Raw genomic sequence first — 18,283 nt, 5'->3', positions numbered from 1 at the left:
TCTGAGAGATGGTCAATAGATGTCTCATATGACACTTATTTAGATTACTTGCAACAGTCATATCGGTTAAATCAGTGCGACTAAAGAAACGCTCACACTTCCAACAAAAGAGCAACGGCCCACTTTCACAGTGCATTAATCAACGATAAGGCTTTCTGCAAGTCAGGTTCACAGCGTTATAGCTATTTTTAACTGATACACATTAGGGACAGACAGACAAACCATCACAGCTTGTTTATACTGAATATATATAGTGCAGATCTAAGAGTACTTAATGCAGTCAATTGGCAGAAACTGAGACTCCCATTTGAGAGACATCAAAAAGGTGCTGCTAAGTGAAGTCCGGCATAAAAGATACCAGATATTCATGGATCAAATGTGGCCAGCTTTTTTATTTACACAAAAGTATGACATGAAGTAAAATGGTTTAATCATTTAGGCGACAAGCAACACAAGCAAGTCAGAGGACATTAGTCGAATGCAACATAACTGCAAGAAGGAGAAAAAAAAAAGGCTGGTGAGGAAGCACCGGATTATAACTACTATGACTTGATAGCAGGAACTACCTTGTTTCAAAGATGTTCCAAATCATCATATATAAATATTAATAGATAAAACTTATAGTATGTCAGTCTTTAATAAATAAAATTGGGGTGGTAAGAGTAAACATGTCAAAAGAAAACAATCACATTGTACATACACACATACCATCCAGTTTATTAGGAACACCTGTACATTCATGCAGTTATCTAATCAGCCAATCATGTGGCAGCAGAGCAATGCAAAAAATCATTTAGATACAGGTCAAGAGCGTCAGTTAATGTTCACATCAGAATCATGGGAACAGACTCACCCAAACTGGACAGTTTGGTTAGATTAGAAATAAAATTACCTGGTCTTTTTCTTTGTCTTCAGTCTGCCCATGATAGCCTCAGATTCTTGTTCTTGGCTGACAGGAGTGGAACCTGAGGTGGTTATCAGCTGTTGTATCCCATCCACCTCAAGGTTTGATGTGTTGTGCAGTCTGAGATGCTTTTCTGCTCACCATGGTTGCAAAGATGATTTGAGTTACTATTACTATTCTAGTCCTTCTCCTCTGATCTCTCTCAACAACATGGCGTTTCAGACCCTCCGCTTACAGGATGTTTTTTAAAAATATTTTTGCACCGTTCTGTGTAAACTGTTGCGTGTGTAATTCCCAGGAGATCAACAGTTTATGAAATACTGAAACCAGCCCATCTGGCACTAACAACCATACCACGGTTAAAGTCACAGTGATTTATTTTTTCATACTGAGGCTTGCTGTGAACATTACCTGAAGCTCTTGCCCTGTATCTACATGACTTGCTGATTAGAGAACTGCATTAATGTCCAGATGTACACGTGTTCCTCAAAAAAGTGGATGGTGAGTACATTATAAGCCTATAGTCCTCATGTATGAATCTTTAAATCTTTGCTTTGCCACACTCACACTTAATTAACTCAGAAATCCAGAAATAATGCCAGAATCCTACTAATTTAACACAGGTTGTTTCATTGGTACTAGAAGTAATTTTGACACAAAATAATCAGGACTCGTGAAAATGTAGCATTATTGTGATTCAATGTAAATTTATTACATTACCTTACCCATCACATGAATCAACCCCATTAACCTTTGCCATTATTAACTGTACTAAAAGCCTGAGTATAAACTCAGTACAGGAGGGCTACAAGTGAAGTTTTCATTAAGCTCATCTGACTTATTTGTACACAATGCATTATATACAGAGGCTCTGCTTTGAGCAGGCACCACAATAATTACAGTAAAAGCATCCCACCCTGACCACATCAGCAGAGCTCAGAGATGCTTCTCAAAGTGAACAGCAGCTGAGTGTGAGTGACACGTAACAAACACAAACAAGTAAAAAGCTTGAGCAGATCCTTCTAGCCAAATAGCTTCCCCACAATTTAAACCGCTATTAAAATAGCCGGCATGTTAAATAATTATACACCATTCTACCGCTCATTACCTCTTTTCAACATTACCTATGGTCCCTTGAGTGTATAAAAGCCTTCCATCGTTTCAGCTTTTCAACACCGGAAATAGACACCATTTCTATTTCACCATTTTGTTTAAAAATGAAATATTCAAAAAAATTTGGCAGATTAGAAAATAGATATTAAGTGGATGCTGTGTAGCAACTACACCTAAGAAACTTTCAGAACTATTTGTTCAAGATAATAAATTAAACAAAACAAAATCCTCCTCCTCAATTCATTAGAACAGAAAATACTAATCAACCACAAGCTGTATGCTGGAAAAAACTCTATTGCTGCACAAATGTCTACATGTTATGGCCATACAGCTCAGATATGAAGTCTAATCTGAAGCTCAGACGACTAACACTATAAGTCACATGTGAAGAACCAAGATAAACTGTCATTCACTGAATCCATACTGTTGTGTAGAGAAAAAAAATCTGAAAGAAAACAGGGAATCACAGTCAGAATAAAAAGTTTCCGTCACGTGACTCAAAATGGTTATGACACTCACCACAAATTATATAAAAAAAAATTTTTTTAAAAAAGTTGTAGTTCACCGTTACGTTTGTTAAAGAGAAACATTTCAGAAAACACAATGGAAGAAAAAGAATGTGTAGAGTAAGGAACAAAAAAACAAAAAAACAACCCTACCATAAAAAGCATGAACCTGTGGTATCACTTGTTTATGTACGGTTAATGCCTGTCATCAGCACATAGAACTTTGGGGTTATGGTCATGTGATCTCACAGTTGCCCGATAAGTCCATTTCTGTGCTGCAGATCTGATCCATACAGAGGCATGATGAGATAAATCGGCCACCACTTTTAAAAGTCCACTGTTCACGAAAGTCTTTTTTTTCTTCTCCATTTTTAGTGGTGGTGGCCAACGGAGAGCACGAGAGGGATGAGGCAGCCTATGACGAGTGCCAGCACCTCCAGCTTGCTCAGTCCTTTTCCTCCTCCGGCCGAGTGGCTGTGCCCACCCATTCCTCCCACTTCGGGCAGGACGTGCACCGTGGCAACATAGAGGAAAGTGCCGGCCGAGAACAGCATGGCCACTCCTGTGGCATTGACATCAGACAGCGCCTCTTTACTGCTCTGGATGGAGAAAAATGATGGAAGTATTAAGCAAGAGTTGGGTGCACATACACATCATCCGGATATAAATCAGGGGTGGACAAATCTTAAATTAATTCGCTAACCCGCTGGACAAGTCAGTGTGCTTGCTCAGAGGGAATTAACTAGGCTAAAAAGCACTAATTACTAATCTAACTCAAAAATAGGGCAAGCTAATAACATGAATTTATACAGACTTTGGAAAGTAAAGAAGTACTTGAATCTATGAGGGGGTGTGTCTTCATGTAGCCATAGTCTTTATCCTCTGGTGAAGCGGCATCATATACTATATTGGCAAAGTATGTGGACACCTGACCAATCACATCCATGTGTGTTTTTTTTTTTTTTTTTTTTTTTTTAAATTTCATTCCAAATTTAGTCCCCTTTTGCTGTTATAATAACCTCCACTCTTCTGCAAAGGCTTTTGGAGCGTGGCTGTGGAGATTCGTGCTCATTCAGCCACAGGAGCATCACTGAACTAAAGCAATGGCGCTCACTGAGGAGGTCGTTCCAGTTCATCCCAAAGGTGTTCAGTGGGGTTGAGGTCAGGGCTCATGGTTAGGTGCAGGCCACTCCAGTTCTTCCACATCAACCTTGGCAAACTATGTGTTCACTGAGCTTGCTTTGTGCACAGGGGCATTGTCATGCTGGAACAGGTTTGGGCCCTGTAGTTCCAGTGAAGGTAAATCTTAAACCACCCTGGTGGTTCTTAATAAAATTCAAAATAATAATAAAATTCTGAATTCCTCATTTCAGTTTTCAAACTTTTTTTTCAGCTCACATTGTTGTAACTAATTTGAATTGCAAAATAGATGCATGCTTTCTTTTTTGTCATTCAAAAACCATTACAGGTGAAGATTTGTGCACCTGATTGTGTGTCACACCTGATTTTATAACTAATTTCCTTCATTTCAATACTCAAGCACCCAGAGATAAAACAGTTCTAGCAGTGTTAAACCATAAGATTGCCCAGACATGCGTCTCCAGCATGCAGCCTTCAAATCTGCTGATCTTGACGTCTCCTGGCAATCTTATACTTTATTAGTTATTGTTGGTTGGTGGTCAAGCAACTATCTTTCTGAATCGTTGTGGATACATATAGAAATTATATGAAATTTGAAATTTGAAATTATATGAAAATTATATGAAAATATAGAAATTTGCCAAATCTGGTGAACAGTACTGTAGCTGATACTACTTGTATATTCCCAAATAAACTATATTAGCTGTGCCAGGATTTCTTTTTACAGAAAGAAGCCTCTATGGGTCTTTTTGGTCAGTATTTTGATGGAACAAACTGGTCAGACATGGGATATTTACACAAAACTGTCTTATAGGACACAAACACACCAAGCTAGACCCTGCAAGATTTGATATTAGATATAACAGGGTACTGCGGTCAGACCTGTTACACTCCCATTCTTTATTTATATATATATATATTTTAAAAATAAATAAATAAAATGTTGCCAATTTATTATGTAAGGAATAAAACATTATGTGCTATTCTAGAAAAGAAAAAAAAAAAAATTCAACGACAGGGTGGTGTGATGCAGCACAATGTGAAGCAGAGCTACATTTACTACACTGAAGTTGATTATTTTCCTATAGCAGCATGCCAAAAAGTGTTTTATTCTCCTTTGCTTATGACTTAATTGCTTAATTAATTAAGTGATGATACATCATACTTAACAATTTATAGTTACATTTAATGCTGTGGAACATCCACAAAACAAATTAGTTCCTGTTATCATTTACATTATAATGATGTGTGTGTGTATGTGTGTGTGTGTGTGTATATATATATATGTCTCCTTCATCACCCTCTCATGTATTGCTTTCTGTATGTTAATGAGGCAAAAACACAGCTTGTCAAATTAAAGAATCTGCAAAGCCCTCGGCTCTTAAGACTTTCTCATGCCAGAAAAGCTAAATAAACGTCTCCACACAGAAAACTTCACCGTAACCCAAATGCAAAGAATTTCTTTGTTAATTAGCATGTTTTTTTTTCAATCTGGTTATTATTGGTCTTAGATGATGTCGAGAGTCCACCATACAAGTCCCTGTAACTTAGCTGTTACTATGGAAACGAAAAATGTGTTAACAAGCGCATTGATATAATGATTTGAATTACAGCCAAACTAATGTCAGAGCTGCTGTTCTAGAAAATTAATCAGCACCTCAGATGTGTGTGGGATTCAACAATGCTGTGGTATAAATACACCTTCCTCATACCTACCATAAGTATATTATTTTATATATAGTACTTATATACTACACACTGTACAAAAGTTTTGTATAGAGTTACTGACTGTAGTCCATATGCTGCATTACACAACTTGGTAGTGTGTACGGTCAAGTCAAGTGGGTTTTTTTTAAATAGTCATTTCTCTATATAGCCTGTATACATTGGAACGAAATGTCGTTTCTCCAGGACCATGGTGCAATAAGACTACAAAAAGTGCAAATACACCACTCGTCTCATACTGTTTTGTATTTGCACTTTATGTAGTCTCGTGTACTGTTATGTGCTGCACCATGGTCTGGGAGAAATGACATTTCGTTCCAATGTATACAAGCTATATAGAGGAATGACAAAAAAAAACAAAAAAACACCCTGTTTAACTTGACTTGTTGGTCGGAGTGCATTAGCCAATCAAACAAAAGTGACAATGACACAGATTAACACAAATTGTGCCTGATACACTTGACCAAGCACAACACACACTACTAAATCAGGGTTACTGCTGTGCTGAGATGGTCCACTAGCCAAGTAATAAAATGTTCCTGCTTCATTATACCTAATAAACTGGTATTCCATCGCATATGTAACTGCACAATAACCTCCGCATGCAGAATATCATGAAATGCAGAGTGTGATATACAGTTGCCTTTGTTTCTCAGGAGCATTTCATAGTTACAAAGTTAGTAAGGAACAGCAACAATTATGAAGCAATACGTATTACCAATACTCTATATTTAATAACTCCACATTATTCTGACTGAAGCTCTAGATGTTTTCTCTAGAAAGTATGCTACCTTTCATTGGGCACCATTTGTGTTCATTCTTCTCCAAAATAAGGTGTCTTACCTGGCTGAGGCCTAGGAAGGTGATCATAGACATAACAGGAGCAGCCAAGGCAAAGACCAGCAGGTGCTTTCTGATTCGGTTCCTCTCTAAACCCGCGTGCATTAGGAATGAGACGAGGCCAAAGGCAGCAGGCGCCTGTCGAGCACAGAAAGAAAACACTGTAAAGCAACGCAGAGGCTCACGTTTCCTCCAGCAAGGGCAAAATCACAAATGATATTCTTTAGATCCTGATCTAGACTAAAACACGAGGGCTGCATAATAATGGCTAAAATAAAAACTAAGCAAATGTATCACATTTATTCAGTCTGTGCAGTGAAAAATACACAATAAGCCTGAATTCCTTCTTATGTGTATATGAATGAAAATGCACACACAAAGCAACTGCAATGAATTTTGGTTTTAAAAAAAAAAGTTAAAGTTTAAGAAGAAACAGAGCATTCTAGAATAAAAAAAAAAAGTTAATTATCAGCAATGCAAGCCAATGGCTAGAAGGGAAAAGGGCAGACCAAAATTATCTGCTTCTTTAGAAACTTTGTGTACTTTGCTAGAGTACACTGCAGTTACTTCCGGGATTCTTCTTTATTCATATAAACCACAGAATAGACATCAGTATTAACTCAAGAAATCCGGAAATATAAAGAATTCACACCATAAAAGTCCGTAAATAAAGTTATGTGTAATAAAGTGGAATGGCACAGGAAATAAGTATTGCACACACACTGGAATGTATTTAATACTTAATGGAGAAGTCTTTGTTTGTAATGACGGCTTCAAGACGCTTCCTGTATGAAGAAATTAATTGCCCGCAGTATTCAGGTGTGATTTTTGCCCATTCTTCTAAACGTATTGTCTTTAAATCTTGTTCAATTGGATTCAAGTCAGGTGATTGACTGGGCCATTCTAACACCTTGATTTTTTTTTCTCTGAAATCAATTGAGAGTTTCATTTGCTGTATGCTTTGGGTCACTGTCCCGCTGGAAGGTCCACCCACGTCTCATCATCATCCTGGTGAATGGCAGCAGATTTTTCTCCAGAATCTCCCGGTAAAGGGCTCCATTCATCGTTCCTTCGATTATACGAAGAAGTCTGCCAGTACCATGTGATGAAAACCAGCCCCACACCATGATGCTTCCACCTCCAAACTTCACTGTTGGTATAGTGTTTTAAGGGTGATGTGCAGTGCCATTTCTTCTCCAAACATGGTGTTCAATTTTGCTCTCATCTGACCAGGATACACTCACCCAGTATTTCATAGGTTTGTCCAAACGAGCTGTAGAAAACTTTAAACGAGCTTCGCCTTTTCTTTAGTAATGGAGTCTTGCAGGGTGAGTGTGAGCAGTGGAGTGCATTGCCTATTGTTTTCTCTGTGACGATGGCACCTGCTGCCTCCAAGTGTTTCTGGAGCTCTTTCCGAGTGTTCCTTGGCTCTTGGGCTACTCTTCTGACTATTCTACAGACTCCTGGTCAGAAATCTTGCGAGGAGCTCCTGTGCGTGGCCGGGTGATGACGGAGTGATGTTTCCACTTGTAGATCATGGCCCCAATGGTGCTTTCTGGAGGATTCAGAAGTTTTGAAATACGTCTATTCCGATTCCATCAATATGTTTCGCAACAATAAGGTTGTGAAGGTCCTGGGAGAGCACTTTGCTTTTACCCATCATGAGATGTTTATTGTGTGGCACCTTTTTATAGACCATCAATTTACTAACCCAGCTGATATTAATGTGCACAGATAGGGGGTATAATTACCTATGGATTTCAGCTGGTTCCATGCCTTACCTTGTGTTGGAGAACTACTTTTTCTTAGAATGTTCAATACTTTTTTCCTGTGTCATTCCACTTTATTACATATAACTTTATTTATGGACTTTAATGTTGTGAATTCTTTATATTTGCAGATTTCTTGAGTTAATACTGATGTCTGGTGAAAATTTCATTCGAATAACCTCATTGGAAATATGTTTACTGAAAAAAATGTTGATGCGCCCAATACTTATTTCCCCCACTGTATGCTTCCATCCAGATTCCATCACATCTTTACTTCTGAGAGACTCTTCCTCTCTAAGATACTATTTTCATATCTAATCATGTTACTGACCAGTTGCCAATTAACCTAATTAGTTAAAAAAAAATTCCTCCAGCTGTTTCTTTTTAGTAACACTTATTTTCCTAGCCTTTTGTTGTCCCCATCCCCGTCGCTTTTTTTAGACGAGGTGCGGCAATCAAATTCAAAATTACCTTATTTTTTCCTTAAAATGGTACATTTCCTCAGTTTAAACATTTGATATGTTTTCTATGTAAATAACATATGCGTTTATGAGCTTTGCAAATCATTGCATTCTGTTTTTATTTACATTTCACACAGCGTCCCAACTTTTTTTGGAATTGGGGTTGTAGTTTACAACACAGCTGCACAGTGCTTAAAAACGTCTTTACCTTATGAAGCATGATAGCCACGAATACAATAAGCTGGACGCTCGTCTGAGAGGTAGAAGCTGCTGCTCCAAGTGCAACTCCGTCAGCTGGAGAGACAAACACATCACGTACGATTTACACACGTCCAGGCAAAGCAGGATTTTATGAAGCACGAAGGACTTTGCTTTATCCAATCACACACAACAAAACCCTTTGGAGGATTTGTCTTGACCCTATTCATTCACCTGCAGCATGGACAACCAAACCAAGCGTAGTGGTGATTTTAGAGCTGGCTGCCCTCGCTGCCTCTGGATCTGTACGAAAATAGAAAATATCCTCAGAATTCAAAGTTCATCAAATCAGAAATGATACATCTGTGAGTCCGTGTTTGGCACACTGACCATCGCCGCTGTGTATGTGCGAGCTGCCAATCTGGTCCACCAGCAACATGAAGACAAATCCCATCACCAGAGAGACACCGATGAAGGCATGGAGCTCCTCATGACTGTGCGCATGTTCGTGACTCGATCCTACCACCGACTCTGCAGCTTTCTGATCCGGCGCGGACACCTCGGCCTGACCGTGAGTGTGGTGTCCTGCTGCACGGAGAGCAATAAGAAAACAGTGACAATTTGCTTTTAAATGCCTTAAACTCATTGCAGTGTTGTAACTACATACCTATTAGTTTCACTGCAGAAAGAGAATCATTCATTGCAGTTAATGAACAATACGCAAGTCAAGTTGACTGGACAGAGCTGGGTCACTCCATGAAAACTGCAGCCATTCAAATGTATATAAATCACTGGCAATAAAATTTAACATTTCAGGGAATATTTCTAAATATCATGATTAATGTAAACTGTTACACTTTCAGATCATTTCAATGTCATCCTGCTCCGAACTACTGTCAGGGCTGCAGTATGAATCAACATCCTCCATGACAGCAAATGTGACTGCAATAAATCTAAATTGTCTGTCAATTTGCTTGTGTGCTGTGGTGGACAGTAACTTCTCCATTCCGGTGAAGTGATATGGAACTGTCCTGCGGTCAAGTCCTGCCTGAAACTACTTTAGCTGTGCATTAACTGAAAAATAACTGCACACCTTAGAATGTCATCCAATCAGAATAAAGTATTAAACAGTGCTGTGGTAGAGCAGATAATCTAATATGATACTAACATCCTTTTAATAATATTGTGTTGCCCAGGTATGCAAAACATCAGCGGAATGACCGTACCAGCGGCAGGAAATATCAACAGTTTTTTGCTGTTCCTGTGCAACATCGATGCTGTGTCAACATAAACTGTATTCACAGCAGTGGAATGGATTGGCTCGGATATAAAAATATGTAAAATAAGAATCTGACATTGATCTAATCAGCATTGCGGGTCAGCATCAGCCCTTAAACATGCCAGTATAATAACACCAATACTCAGTATCAAGATGGTGGATAAATGTTAAGGGTTCACCAATCTAAGTCATAGCGCAATTATTTGGTCATATTTTTGCTTTCATTTCGGTTGCAGTAGAGTCAGAGTATTTCACTCAAACGTGCAAAAAATAAAGGAGTCGGGTTTGATCAGGTGTGGTAGGAGCAGTTAATCAAAGTGTCTTCTGACTGACAGTAGGAGCTCTGTCTGACCGGTTCTGTAATCAAAAAGGTATACAAACTTCAAAGCCTTAATATGAGGTTTTGTTTATTTGAGTGTGTGTGTGTGTGTGGGGGGTTGTTTGTTTAACAGAGAGGAAAAAAAAGTGACTCACCCTCCAGGACCTCCTCATACAGTGCATGGACTCCCTCAGGAATAATAACAGCCAGGGCAGTACCACATAGCAGACCAGCTCCCAACACCGTCACCAGCTTCAGCTTTTCCTGAGAATTAAAATTTAAATACTGAACCAACTTTATCACAAAAAAAAACAACTCTCTCTCTCTCTCTCTATATATATATATATATATATATATATATATATATATATATATATATATATATATATATATATATATATATATATATATATATACACACATACACACACACACTCTTCTATAGAACACCAGTTGAATTTAGATTGGGGTTGTTACGGTTTGTGCCACGGAGTATGATCAGACGGTTCCTTCACTTTATACTCTTGTATAACACAGATTAAAATGCATTTCCATCTCTTACCTTACTCCAGTGATTCTCATCGTAATTGAGTCCCCAAAATCCCCTCCCTCTGGACTCCCTGTTGATCATATCTTTGGTTTTCTGTATAATCCACTACTGATATCAACATGTTACATTGCTACCTCTGCATCCACTCCTAGCATGTTTGTGATGTTATCATACAAACCAGCTGTCAGATGCACGCATTTACATTCACGGCATTTGGCAGACGTCCTCATCCAGAGTGAATTACTATTATGTCATTTATACAACTGAGCAGTTGAGGGTTAAGGGCCTTGCTCAGGGGCCCAGCAGTGGCAACTTGGCAGTGCTGGGATTTGAACTCACAACCTTCCGAGCAGTAGTCCAACGTCTTAACCACTGACATAACACTTCCCTAAACAAAAACATAGCTATGTTTCTAATACATACTGATGAAACAACTATGTCCAATTGCTTATTTTTGGCTAAGAAAAAAATTAATACTTTAGCATTTACTCTCCGATGCGTGTTTTCGGAACAGAAGTAACGTAGTGAGTAAATGTGCCCCGTGCTGCACACAGACCAACTAAACGATAATGAGATTTTCATAATCGATTATTATCAATTGGTTGTTGCAGCTCTAATTCTGATATTAACCCGATTAAAACAATACTTTGATTAAGAATCTAGCATGTAAACAGCGATTATTGATGACCTTAATCCGACTAAAGTCATACTCGACGTAAACACAAATGGAATTAAGACGTGTGGAGTATTCCTGTTTTAGTCGCATTATTGAAGTATATTACAGACATGTACACACCTTAAACACACTATTAACGTCATGTGGGAGTTTTCACGGCATTGTGCGACAGGACACGTACACACATGGCAGTGCTCGACCTTTTGACTACAAACAAGAGAGCACAGATGCGTCCAAAACCGCGTACTTACCTGCTACGGTATATAGTAGGAGAAATACATGTATCTCGGGTTACACGGTTTCGGACACAGCCCATGGCTTCAAGCAGTCGTCTATTAGCACGTATAACATGACAAATAATTAACTGCACTTGAAGCTTTCATAAAACTAAAAATGAAACACCCAAAACTGTACACGGTACCATAACGAAGACCAACTGTATGTCGATACGTGAAATTCTGGAGGAAACGTCAGACGGCGTGGTGTGGGGACGTAATGACGTGTGCTGTTAATCCATCTACCTTCTATAACATGTAAAACGAGAACATGAAAGGAATGTTCTAAGAAGATAGCACCTTAATCATAATATTGTCTTATTCAGAATAAGGTCAATAATTAGATTACTGCTGTCCGTGTAAATGCAGTCAGTGTACGGCAAAAACAACAGAACTGGCCTTGAAGTTCCAATTATTTCGGACGGGACTGTGGCTTATGCAAAAACATTTTGTTATATATTTGTAATAATTTTAATATTAATTTTCATCACTGGCTTGGTTATCAATACCGTGATATTTTTCAGATAACATTAAGATGTCAAACCATGCCACCCCTAAAGCTCATAAGTTCAGTTCTATTAAACAGGAGCTGATGGCTCGTGTGAACTTTGGTCAGAGATTTAAAGCTGACTCTACTTTTTTGCCTTGCCCACATCACTGCGCTGTTGCTTTGTTTGTTTGTTTAAAGAAAATACTTAGAGCAACATTTTTTGCATTGTTGTAAAATTCTGCTTTAGCTAATGAATGTCAGTAGAAACCTAAAGTTAAATTCCACCACAATGACAGACATAATGGAGAGAAAACTTCTTTTAAAAGCTATCACTCCACAGAGACTGCTCTGCTTTCCGTCACTGAAGCCTTACGACTAGCAAGAGCAACCTCTAGATCATCTGTTCTCATCCTACTCGACCTCTCTGCTGATTTCGACACTGTGAACCATCAGATCCTCCTGTCAACTCTCTCCAGCCTGGGCACCACCGGAACGGTTCTGCGCTGGGTGGAATCCTATCTCTCTGACAGATCCTTCAAGGTATCATGGAGCGGAGGTATTTCTGAAATTCAGCAACTCTCAACTGGCATTCCACAGGGGTCAGTTCTGGGTCCACTCCTCTTTTCTATCTACACTACATCTCTAGGGCAGGTGATTGAGTCTCATGGCTTCTCATATCATTGCTATGCTGATGACACCCAGCTCTATTTGTCCTTCCAGCTTGACGATCCATCTGTCTCTGCACGTATCTCTGCCTGCCTGTCGGATATCTCGGTCTGGATGAGGGAACACCACCTTAAGCTCAACCTGGCAAAATCTTGAGCTTCTGGTCATTCCAGCCTGTCCTTCAATCAACCACAACCTCACTGTACAGCTTGGCTCAACCACACTCAAGCCAACCAGGACGGCCAGGAACCTTGGGGTGATCCTCAATGACAGCTTGACTTTTACAGACCACATCTCAACAACTGCATGGTCCTGTAGGTTCATCCTGTACAACATCAAGAAAATCAGACCCTACCTCACCGAACAGGCTACACAGATACTAGTCCAGGCTCTTGTTATCTCAAAACTGGACTACTGCAACTCACTACTCTCGGGCCTCCCAGCCAGCTCCATCAAACCCCTTCAGATGATTCAGAATGCAGCAGCACACCTTGTCTTCAACTAGCCCAAGAGAACCCATGTCACACCCCTCTTCATATCCCTCCACTGGCTTCCTGTAGCAGCCAAATTCAGGGCCTTGATGCTCACCTACAAGACCTTGTCTGGAACAGCACCCTCCTACCTCAACACTCTCCTGAAGGCTTACATTCCCTCACGCAACCTGCGATCAATCAACGACTGACGCTTAGTAGTGCCTACTCAGCGTGGCTCAAGGTCCCTTTCAAGAACATTCAAACTAACCGTTCCTCAGTGGTGGATTGAACTTCCAAACTCAATCCGGACCGCAAAATCTCTCACCATCTTCAAGAAACACCTAAAGACCCACCTCTTCCGTGAACACCTAACCAACCCATTAAAAAAATAATAATAAAAAAATTACTCTGGCACTTACACCTCTACTCTGCGCACTTTGCTTCTTCTGGAACTCAATTAATGGATCCTGTATAATAGCACTACTTGTATTGTTCTCTGCTTGATATATCGCTTTGCTTGTATTCTCTCATTTGTAAGTCGCTTTGGATAAAAGCGTCCGCTAAATTAATAAATGAAAAAGCGCAACCATTATGCTTTTGAAACTTACCTAATTTTGTTTTAGAGGTTGCATACAATAGAGTTACATGCATCCAAGGTCAAAAAAACACTTTAATGTGCTCATAATTTTAATTGCAGCATTACATTTTTTCCCCAGTGTCACAAACATGAGCCGTTCTAAAGGATTCGTTCTAAACTCCTCCTTTCAGAGAGCATACTCTGCTCTGATTGGTCAGATGTCCCAGTCTGTTGTGATTGGTCTACCGCTGTCAGCGTGTTTCGAGTTTCAGCTCTATCTCTATCGCGAGCAGAAGACCAGAGTCGGGGCTTTTTCTTACAAACCTACGTAGGTTAATACAGGAAGTAAGTCTGGAATCACTAACGACTCGTTTCAGCTGTTCAGAATCAATTCCTTCTTTTGGGAGTCTATAACCCCGTTTGTAGTGCGCTTTGATTTTTGAAACTTTGCAGATGTTTTGACATTCACAAACAGCTCTATAACACACTACATGAAAGGTCATATTTGAAAAACCATAATAGGTGCACTTTTTAATAATAAAAAAAGACTAGAAGTTGAGGTAGCTAAACAAACAGCTAGCTACTATTCAGATAAACAAATATCTAGCTATTATTCAGATAAACATATCTAGCTATTATTCAGATAAACAAATAGCTAATGAATATTCAGGTAAACAAATAGCTAACGAATTTTCAGATAAACATATCTAGCTATTATTCAGATAAAGAAATATCTAGCTACTATTCATATAAACAAATAGCTAACGAATATTCAGATAAAGAAATATCTAGCTATTATTCAGATAAACAAAGAGCTAACAGATAGTCAGGTAAACAAATAGCTAGCTATTATTCAGGTAAACATATAGCTAGCTATTATTCAGATAAACAAATAGCTAGCTACTACTCAGGAACACAAATAGCTAGCTACTATTCAGGTACACAAATAGCTAGCTACTATTCAGGTACACAAATAGCTAGCTATTATTCAGGTACACAAATAGCTAGCTACTATTCAGATAAAAAAATTGCTAGCTATTATTCAGATAAACAAATAGCTAGCTACTATTCAGATAAAAAAAATTGCTAGCTACTATTCAGATAAAAAAATTGCTAGCTACTATTCAGATAAACAAATAGCTAGCTATTATTCAGATAAACAAATAGCTAGCTATTATTCAGATAAACAAATAGCTAGCTATTATTCAGATAAACAAATAGCTAGCTATTATTCAGATAAACAAATAGCTAGCTATTATTCAGGTAAACAAATAGCTAGCTATTATTCAGGTAAACAAATAGCTAGCTATTATTCAGATAAACAAATAGCTAACTAATATTCAGGTAAACAAATAGCTAGCTATTATTCAAATATTGTAACGTTGTGTGACATTATACTAAAAAATTAACTCACCTCTGAAAAGTTGACAGCCAGAGGAATTGTTCCTGCAACATAACATCCCACTAACATGGCCAGAGAAAGCAGGCTTATTGAACTGAAGTCGTCCATTTCCGATGGCTATCCGAACTAGCTTCACTACAAATCTACTGCACAGCCTCTCTGCTAGCTTAATGTCAACACAACACTTCTGTATCCGTCTGTATGTTAAAGCGGCTGTATTAACCAGCACCTCACTGCAGCTGATTAAAACGTGTTTGTGATGTACAATTAATACTAATAAAGGAAGCAATGTCAATAAAAAAACGTGTGTTCTTCGCCCTGGTTAGCAAATTAGCGCGCGCAACGAAGGTCTTTTACATCAAATAATCCATTCAATGTAATTCAGACAATAACACACGCACTTGTAAACACACTGCAGCAGTCACACTGAACTAAACACGACTAACAAGTGCACTCAGGCGGGTTTGGGTTTCTTCTGTTGTTGCTGCCACAGTGGCAAAAACCTGTAGCTCCTTCACTTCAACCTCAATAAATTAGCCTACCTAGCCGACTAGCAGCACGTTAATTACCCCGTCATCCAGTTAGTTTCTTAAGAGACTGTAACCAACGACATTATTATTAAATTAATCGCGAAAGGATAGAGATTAAATCTCCACTGTATTTCTGCAACCCCTGCATTAATAACTGCTCGCTTGGGCTTCAGCTAAACGCCAGCTGGGAAACGCTGTAACGTTGGCAAGCTGCGAGTACTTCCGGATCACAGTTTTCAAAATAAAAGCCCACAGAGATTCTTTCCTAAATAGCACTATGGTCCCTATATTACCGCACTACGTAGAGGGTCTAATTAAAGGCATGTAAACTATACGTAGTGCACTATGCACCAAGTATAACGATAATTGGGCTTCAGCCAGGTGGTTATGTTCAGAGAGTAAGTTGCTATGGTTACTTACCATGAAAGTCCGTTCCGTTTTTGGAACCGAAAGTCCGAAAGGTTATCCGTTAAGTCTGAGTAAACTTAGCCAGGTTAGTCGCATAACCTGCTTTCTGGAACACCCCCCCAAGTCAAACATTTCTGAACATTAAATGAATTTAATTGGGATTATGGAAAAAAAAATTGTTATGATTCCATAATTATTCAAGCATATTGCTGTGAAACCTTCAAATGAGTTCTTTTGAAAAGTAGTTAGAGCATCATTTTTGAAAACAAGAATTATTCATCATTAGCACATTTTGTTTGTTTATGGACCTGAGGTTATTTGTCTGTTTATTTTGCTTCCTAGTTTGTTAGTTTTTTCTTCTTCAATTTTCCAATTTTTCAGTTCAATTATGATCCAGAAGACGATGTTAGTTTAGATTCTACATGCATTCGATGGGCTCGATTAGAACCGTAATCGGGTCGGGCCCAGCCCAAACTTATTGCCAAATGTGTTTGCATGGGTTTCCTCTAGGATCTCCAGTTTCTTCCCACTGTCCAAAATATGCAGAATGGCTCCATTAATTGTCACTAAGGCTGCATTTACATTGCAGGTCTTGATGTCCATTTCCTATTGGTTGACTATATCTGATTTTTTTGACGACCCGCTTACATCTTCTTCTAAAAGTGACCCATATCCGATATCTGCATTTACACTATACACTTCGTGAAACAACCCGAGGTAGGCGCCACCGGAAGCTTAGGTCGAAAAAGAAGTAAAAACAGTGCAAGTTGCAATGGACACAGACGAAAAGATAATACAAGCTTTTGCTTTCCGCACCATATTTAAAGGTAAGCAAAACACCGGCTTCTTAAGGAGGAGAAAAAAAAGAAGAACGCCCTTGTTGAGAGTTGTGTTTTCGCGGTTGGTGTCCACCTGAGGGGACGTCATTTGCCACCATCGCTTTTTCAATGACATACGACTCGGATTGACAAGGGAATATCCAATCTGTCCGTTTACATGGCAGACGCAAATGCACATATCCGATTCGTATCTGATCTATTTCCACATATGAATGAGGCCTGAAACTGATCTGAGAATATCAGAATCCATGTGCCTTTTTCCTGCTTACACGTTCCTGGGTCATATCCATTTACATTTATTCATAAAGCAGACGCTTTTATCCAAAGTGACTTACAAATGAGGAAATACAAGCAAAGCGATATATCAAGCAGAGAACAATACAACTAGTGCTACCATGCAATTTTAAAATGAGTTCTAGAGGAGCAAAGTGCACAGAGTAGAGGTGTTAGTTAGTGAGGGTAGAGGGTTAGATAAGTGTTCATGGAAGAAGTGGGTCTTTAGCCATTTTAGCTCCAACCACTTAAAGCTTCCACCACCTTCTTTTGGCCCTATTGTGTATAAATGTCTTCCTGTCTGATTATTTTCCCAGTTATTTGGTATGTTTTAATGGATAAACCAGATATAGGTCCTCTCGATATATGATTTACAGGAAAGTATTAATGTCTTGTTGCTGAATTTCACGTATTCAGCTTAATCCCAAAGCAATACGAGGAATGCAAGGAAGCTGCAAGCCATTTGGGTTTTAGCAGACTTAAGACAATTTTTATAAAGATAAAGCTGACTTTAAAAAAAAAAATACAATTAAGAGATTCTACATTTTGTCAAAGTCATAAAAGTGGAAAATGATATTCAAAATTATACTGGCAAGAAAAACAATAAAGAACAACATCAACAGAAAGTTTATACTTAAGTGTAATTAGAAAATGTTCCATGCATAAACACAAAAACACTAATTATATGTATTAAGTTATGATATTGTCTTTGAGATTTGTATCAAGTACTTGGAAGTAAATAAAAATAAGGATTTTTTTTCTTTTCTAAATATAACTGGGTAAAAATACAAGCATTCATTTTCAGTATTACAACGATTCATACTCAGGTAAAGTACAAATCTCAAAAATGGATACTTAGTAACAAGCACA

The 18,283-nt window shown here is 38.6% G+C and overlaps 1 protein-coding gene across 3 annotated transcripts; it reads right to left on the bottom strand.

Annotated features, from left to right (window-relative positions):
* Window positions 1-61: 61 nt before the first annotated feature.
* Window positions 62-16,340, bottom strand: slc39a9 (solute carrier family 39 member 9). 3 transcript variants are annotated; one of them, XR_008386727.1, is made up of 8 exons: window positions 15,376-16,337; window positions 10,410-10,518; window positions 9,047-9,244; window positions 8,891-8,959; window positions 8,667-8,752; window positions 6,232-6,366; window positions 2,677-3,122; window positions 62-2,462 (listed from the first exon to the last, which is right to left on the bottom strand). XR_008386727.1 is itself a non-coding variant. In XM_053632313.1 (7 exons), the coding sequence occupies exons 1-7, from the start codon at window positions 15,469-15,471 to the stop codon at window positions 2,895-2,897; spliced, it is 918 nt and encodes a 305-aa protein (XP_053488288.1). In that variant the 5' UTR covers window positions 15,472-16,340; the 3' UTR covers window positions 62-2,894. The 3 variants fall into 3 exon arrangements, 2 of the variants coding, with proteins under 2 accessions (XP_053488288.1, XP_053488287.1); XM_053632313.1 differs by having other exon boundaries at window positions 62-3,122; window positions 9,047-9,241; window positions 15,376-16,340; XM_053632312.1 differs by having other exon boundaries at window positions 62-3,122.
* Between the last annotated feature and the right edge of the window lie 1,943 nt (window positions 16,341-18,283).

The sequence above is a fragment of the Ictalurus furcatus genome, chromosome 9, assembly GCF_023375685.1.
Source record: "Ictalurus furcatus strain D&B chromosome 9, Billie_1.0, whole genome shotgun sequence".
In the NCBI taxonomy this organism is placed as follows: Eukaryota; Metazoa; Chordata; class Actinopteri; order Siluriformes; family Ictaluridae; genus Ictalurus; species Ictalurus furcatus.
The sequence above is the reverse complement of the archived record's forward strand: the minus strand, read 5'-3'. Positions and strand labels throughout refer to the sequence as shown.

Coding starts and splice junctions, on each gene's coding strand:
- slc39a9 (XM_053632312.1), bottom strand. CDS start 15,471: ATGGACGACTTCAGTTCAATAAGCCTGCTTTCTCTGGCCATGTTAGTG. Junction 9,245..10,409: donor GTATGAGGAGGTCCTGGAGG/GTGAGTCACTTT, acceptor CTCTCCGTGCAG/CAGGACACCACACTCACGGT. Junction 8,753..8,890: donor TTTGGTTGTCCATGCTGCAG/GTGAATGAATAG, acceptor TTGTCTCTCCAG/CTGACGGAGTTGCACTTGGA.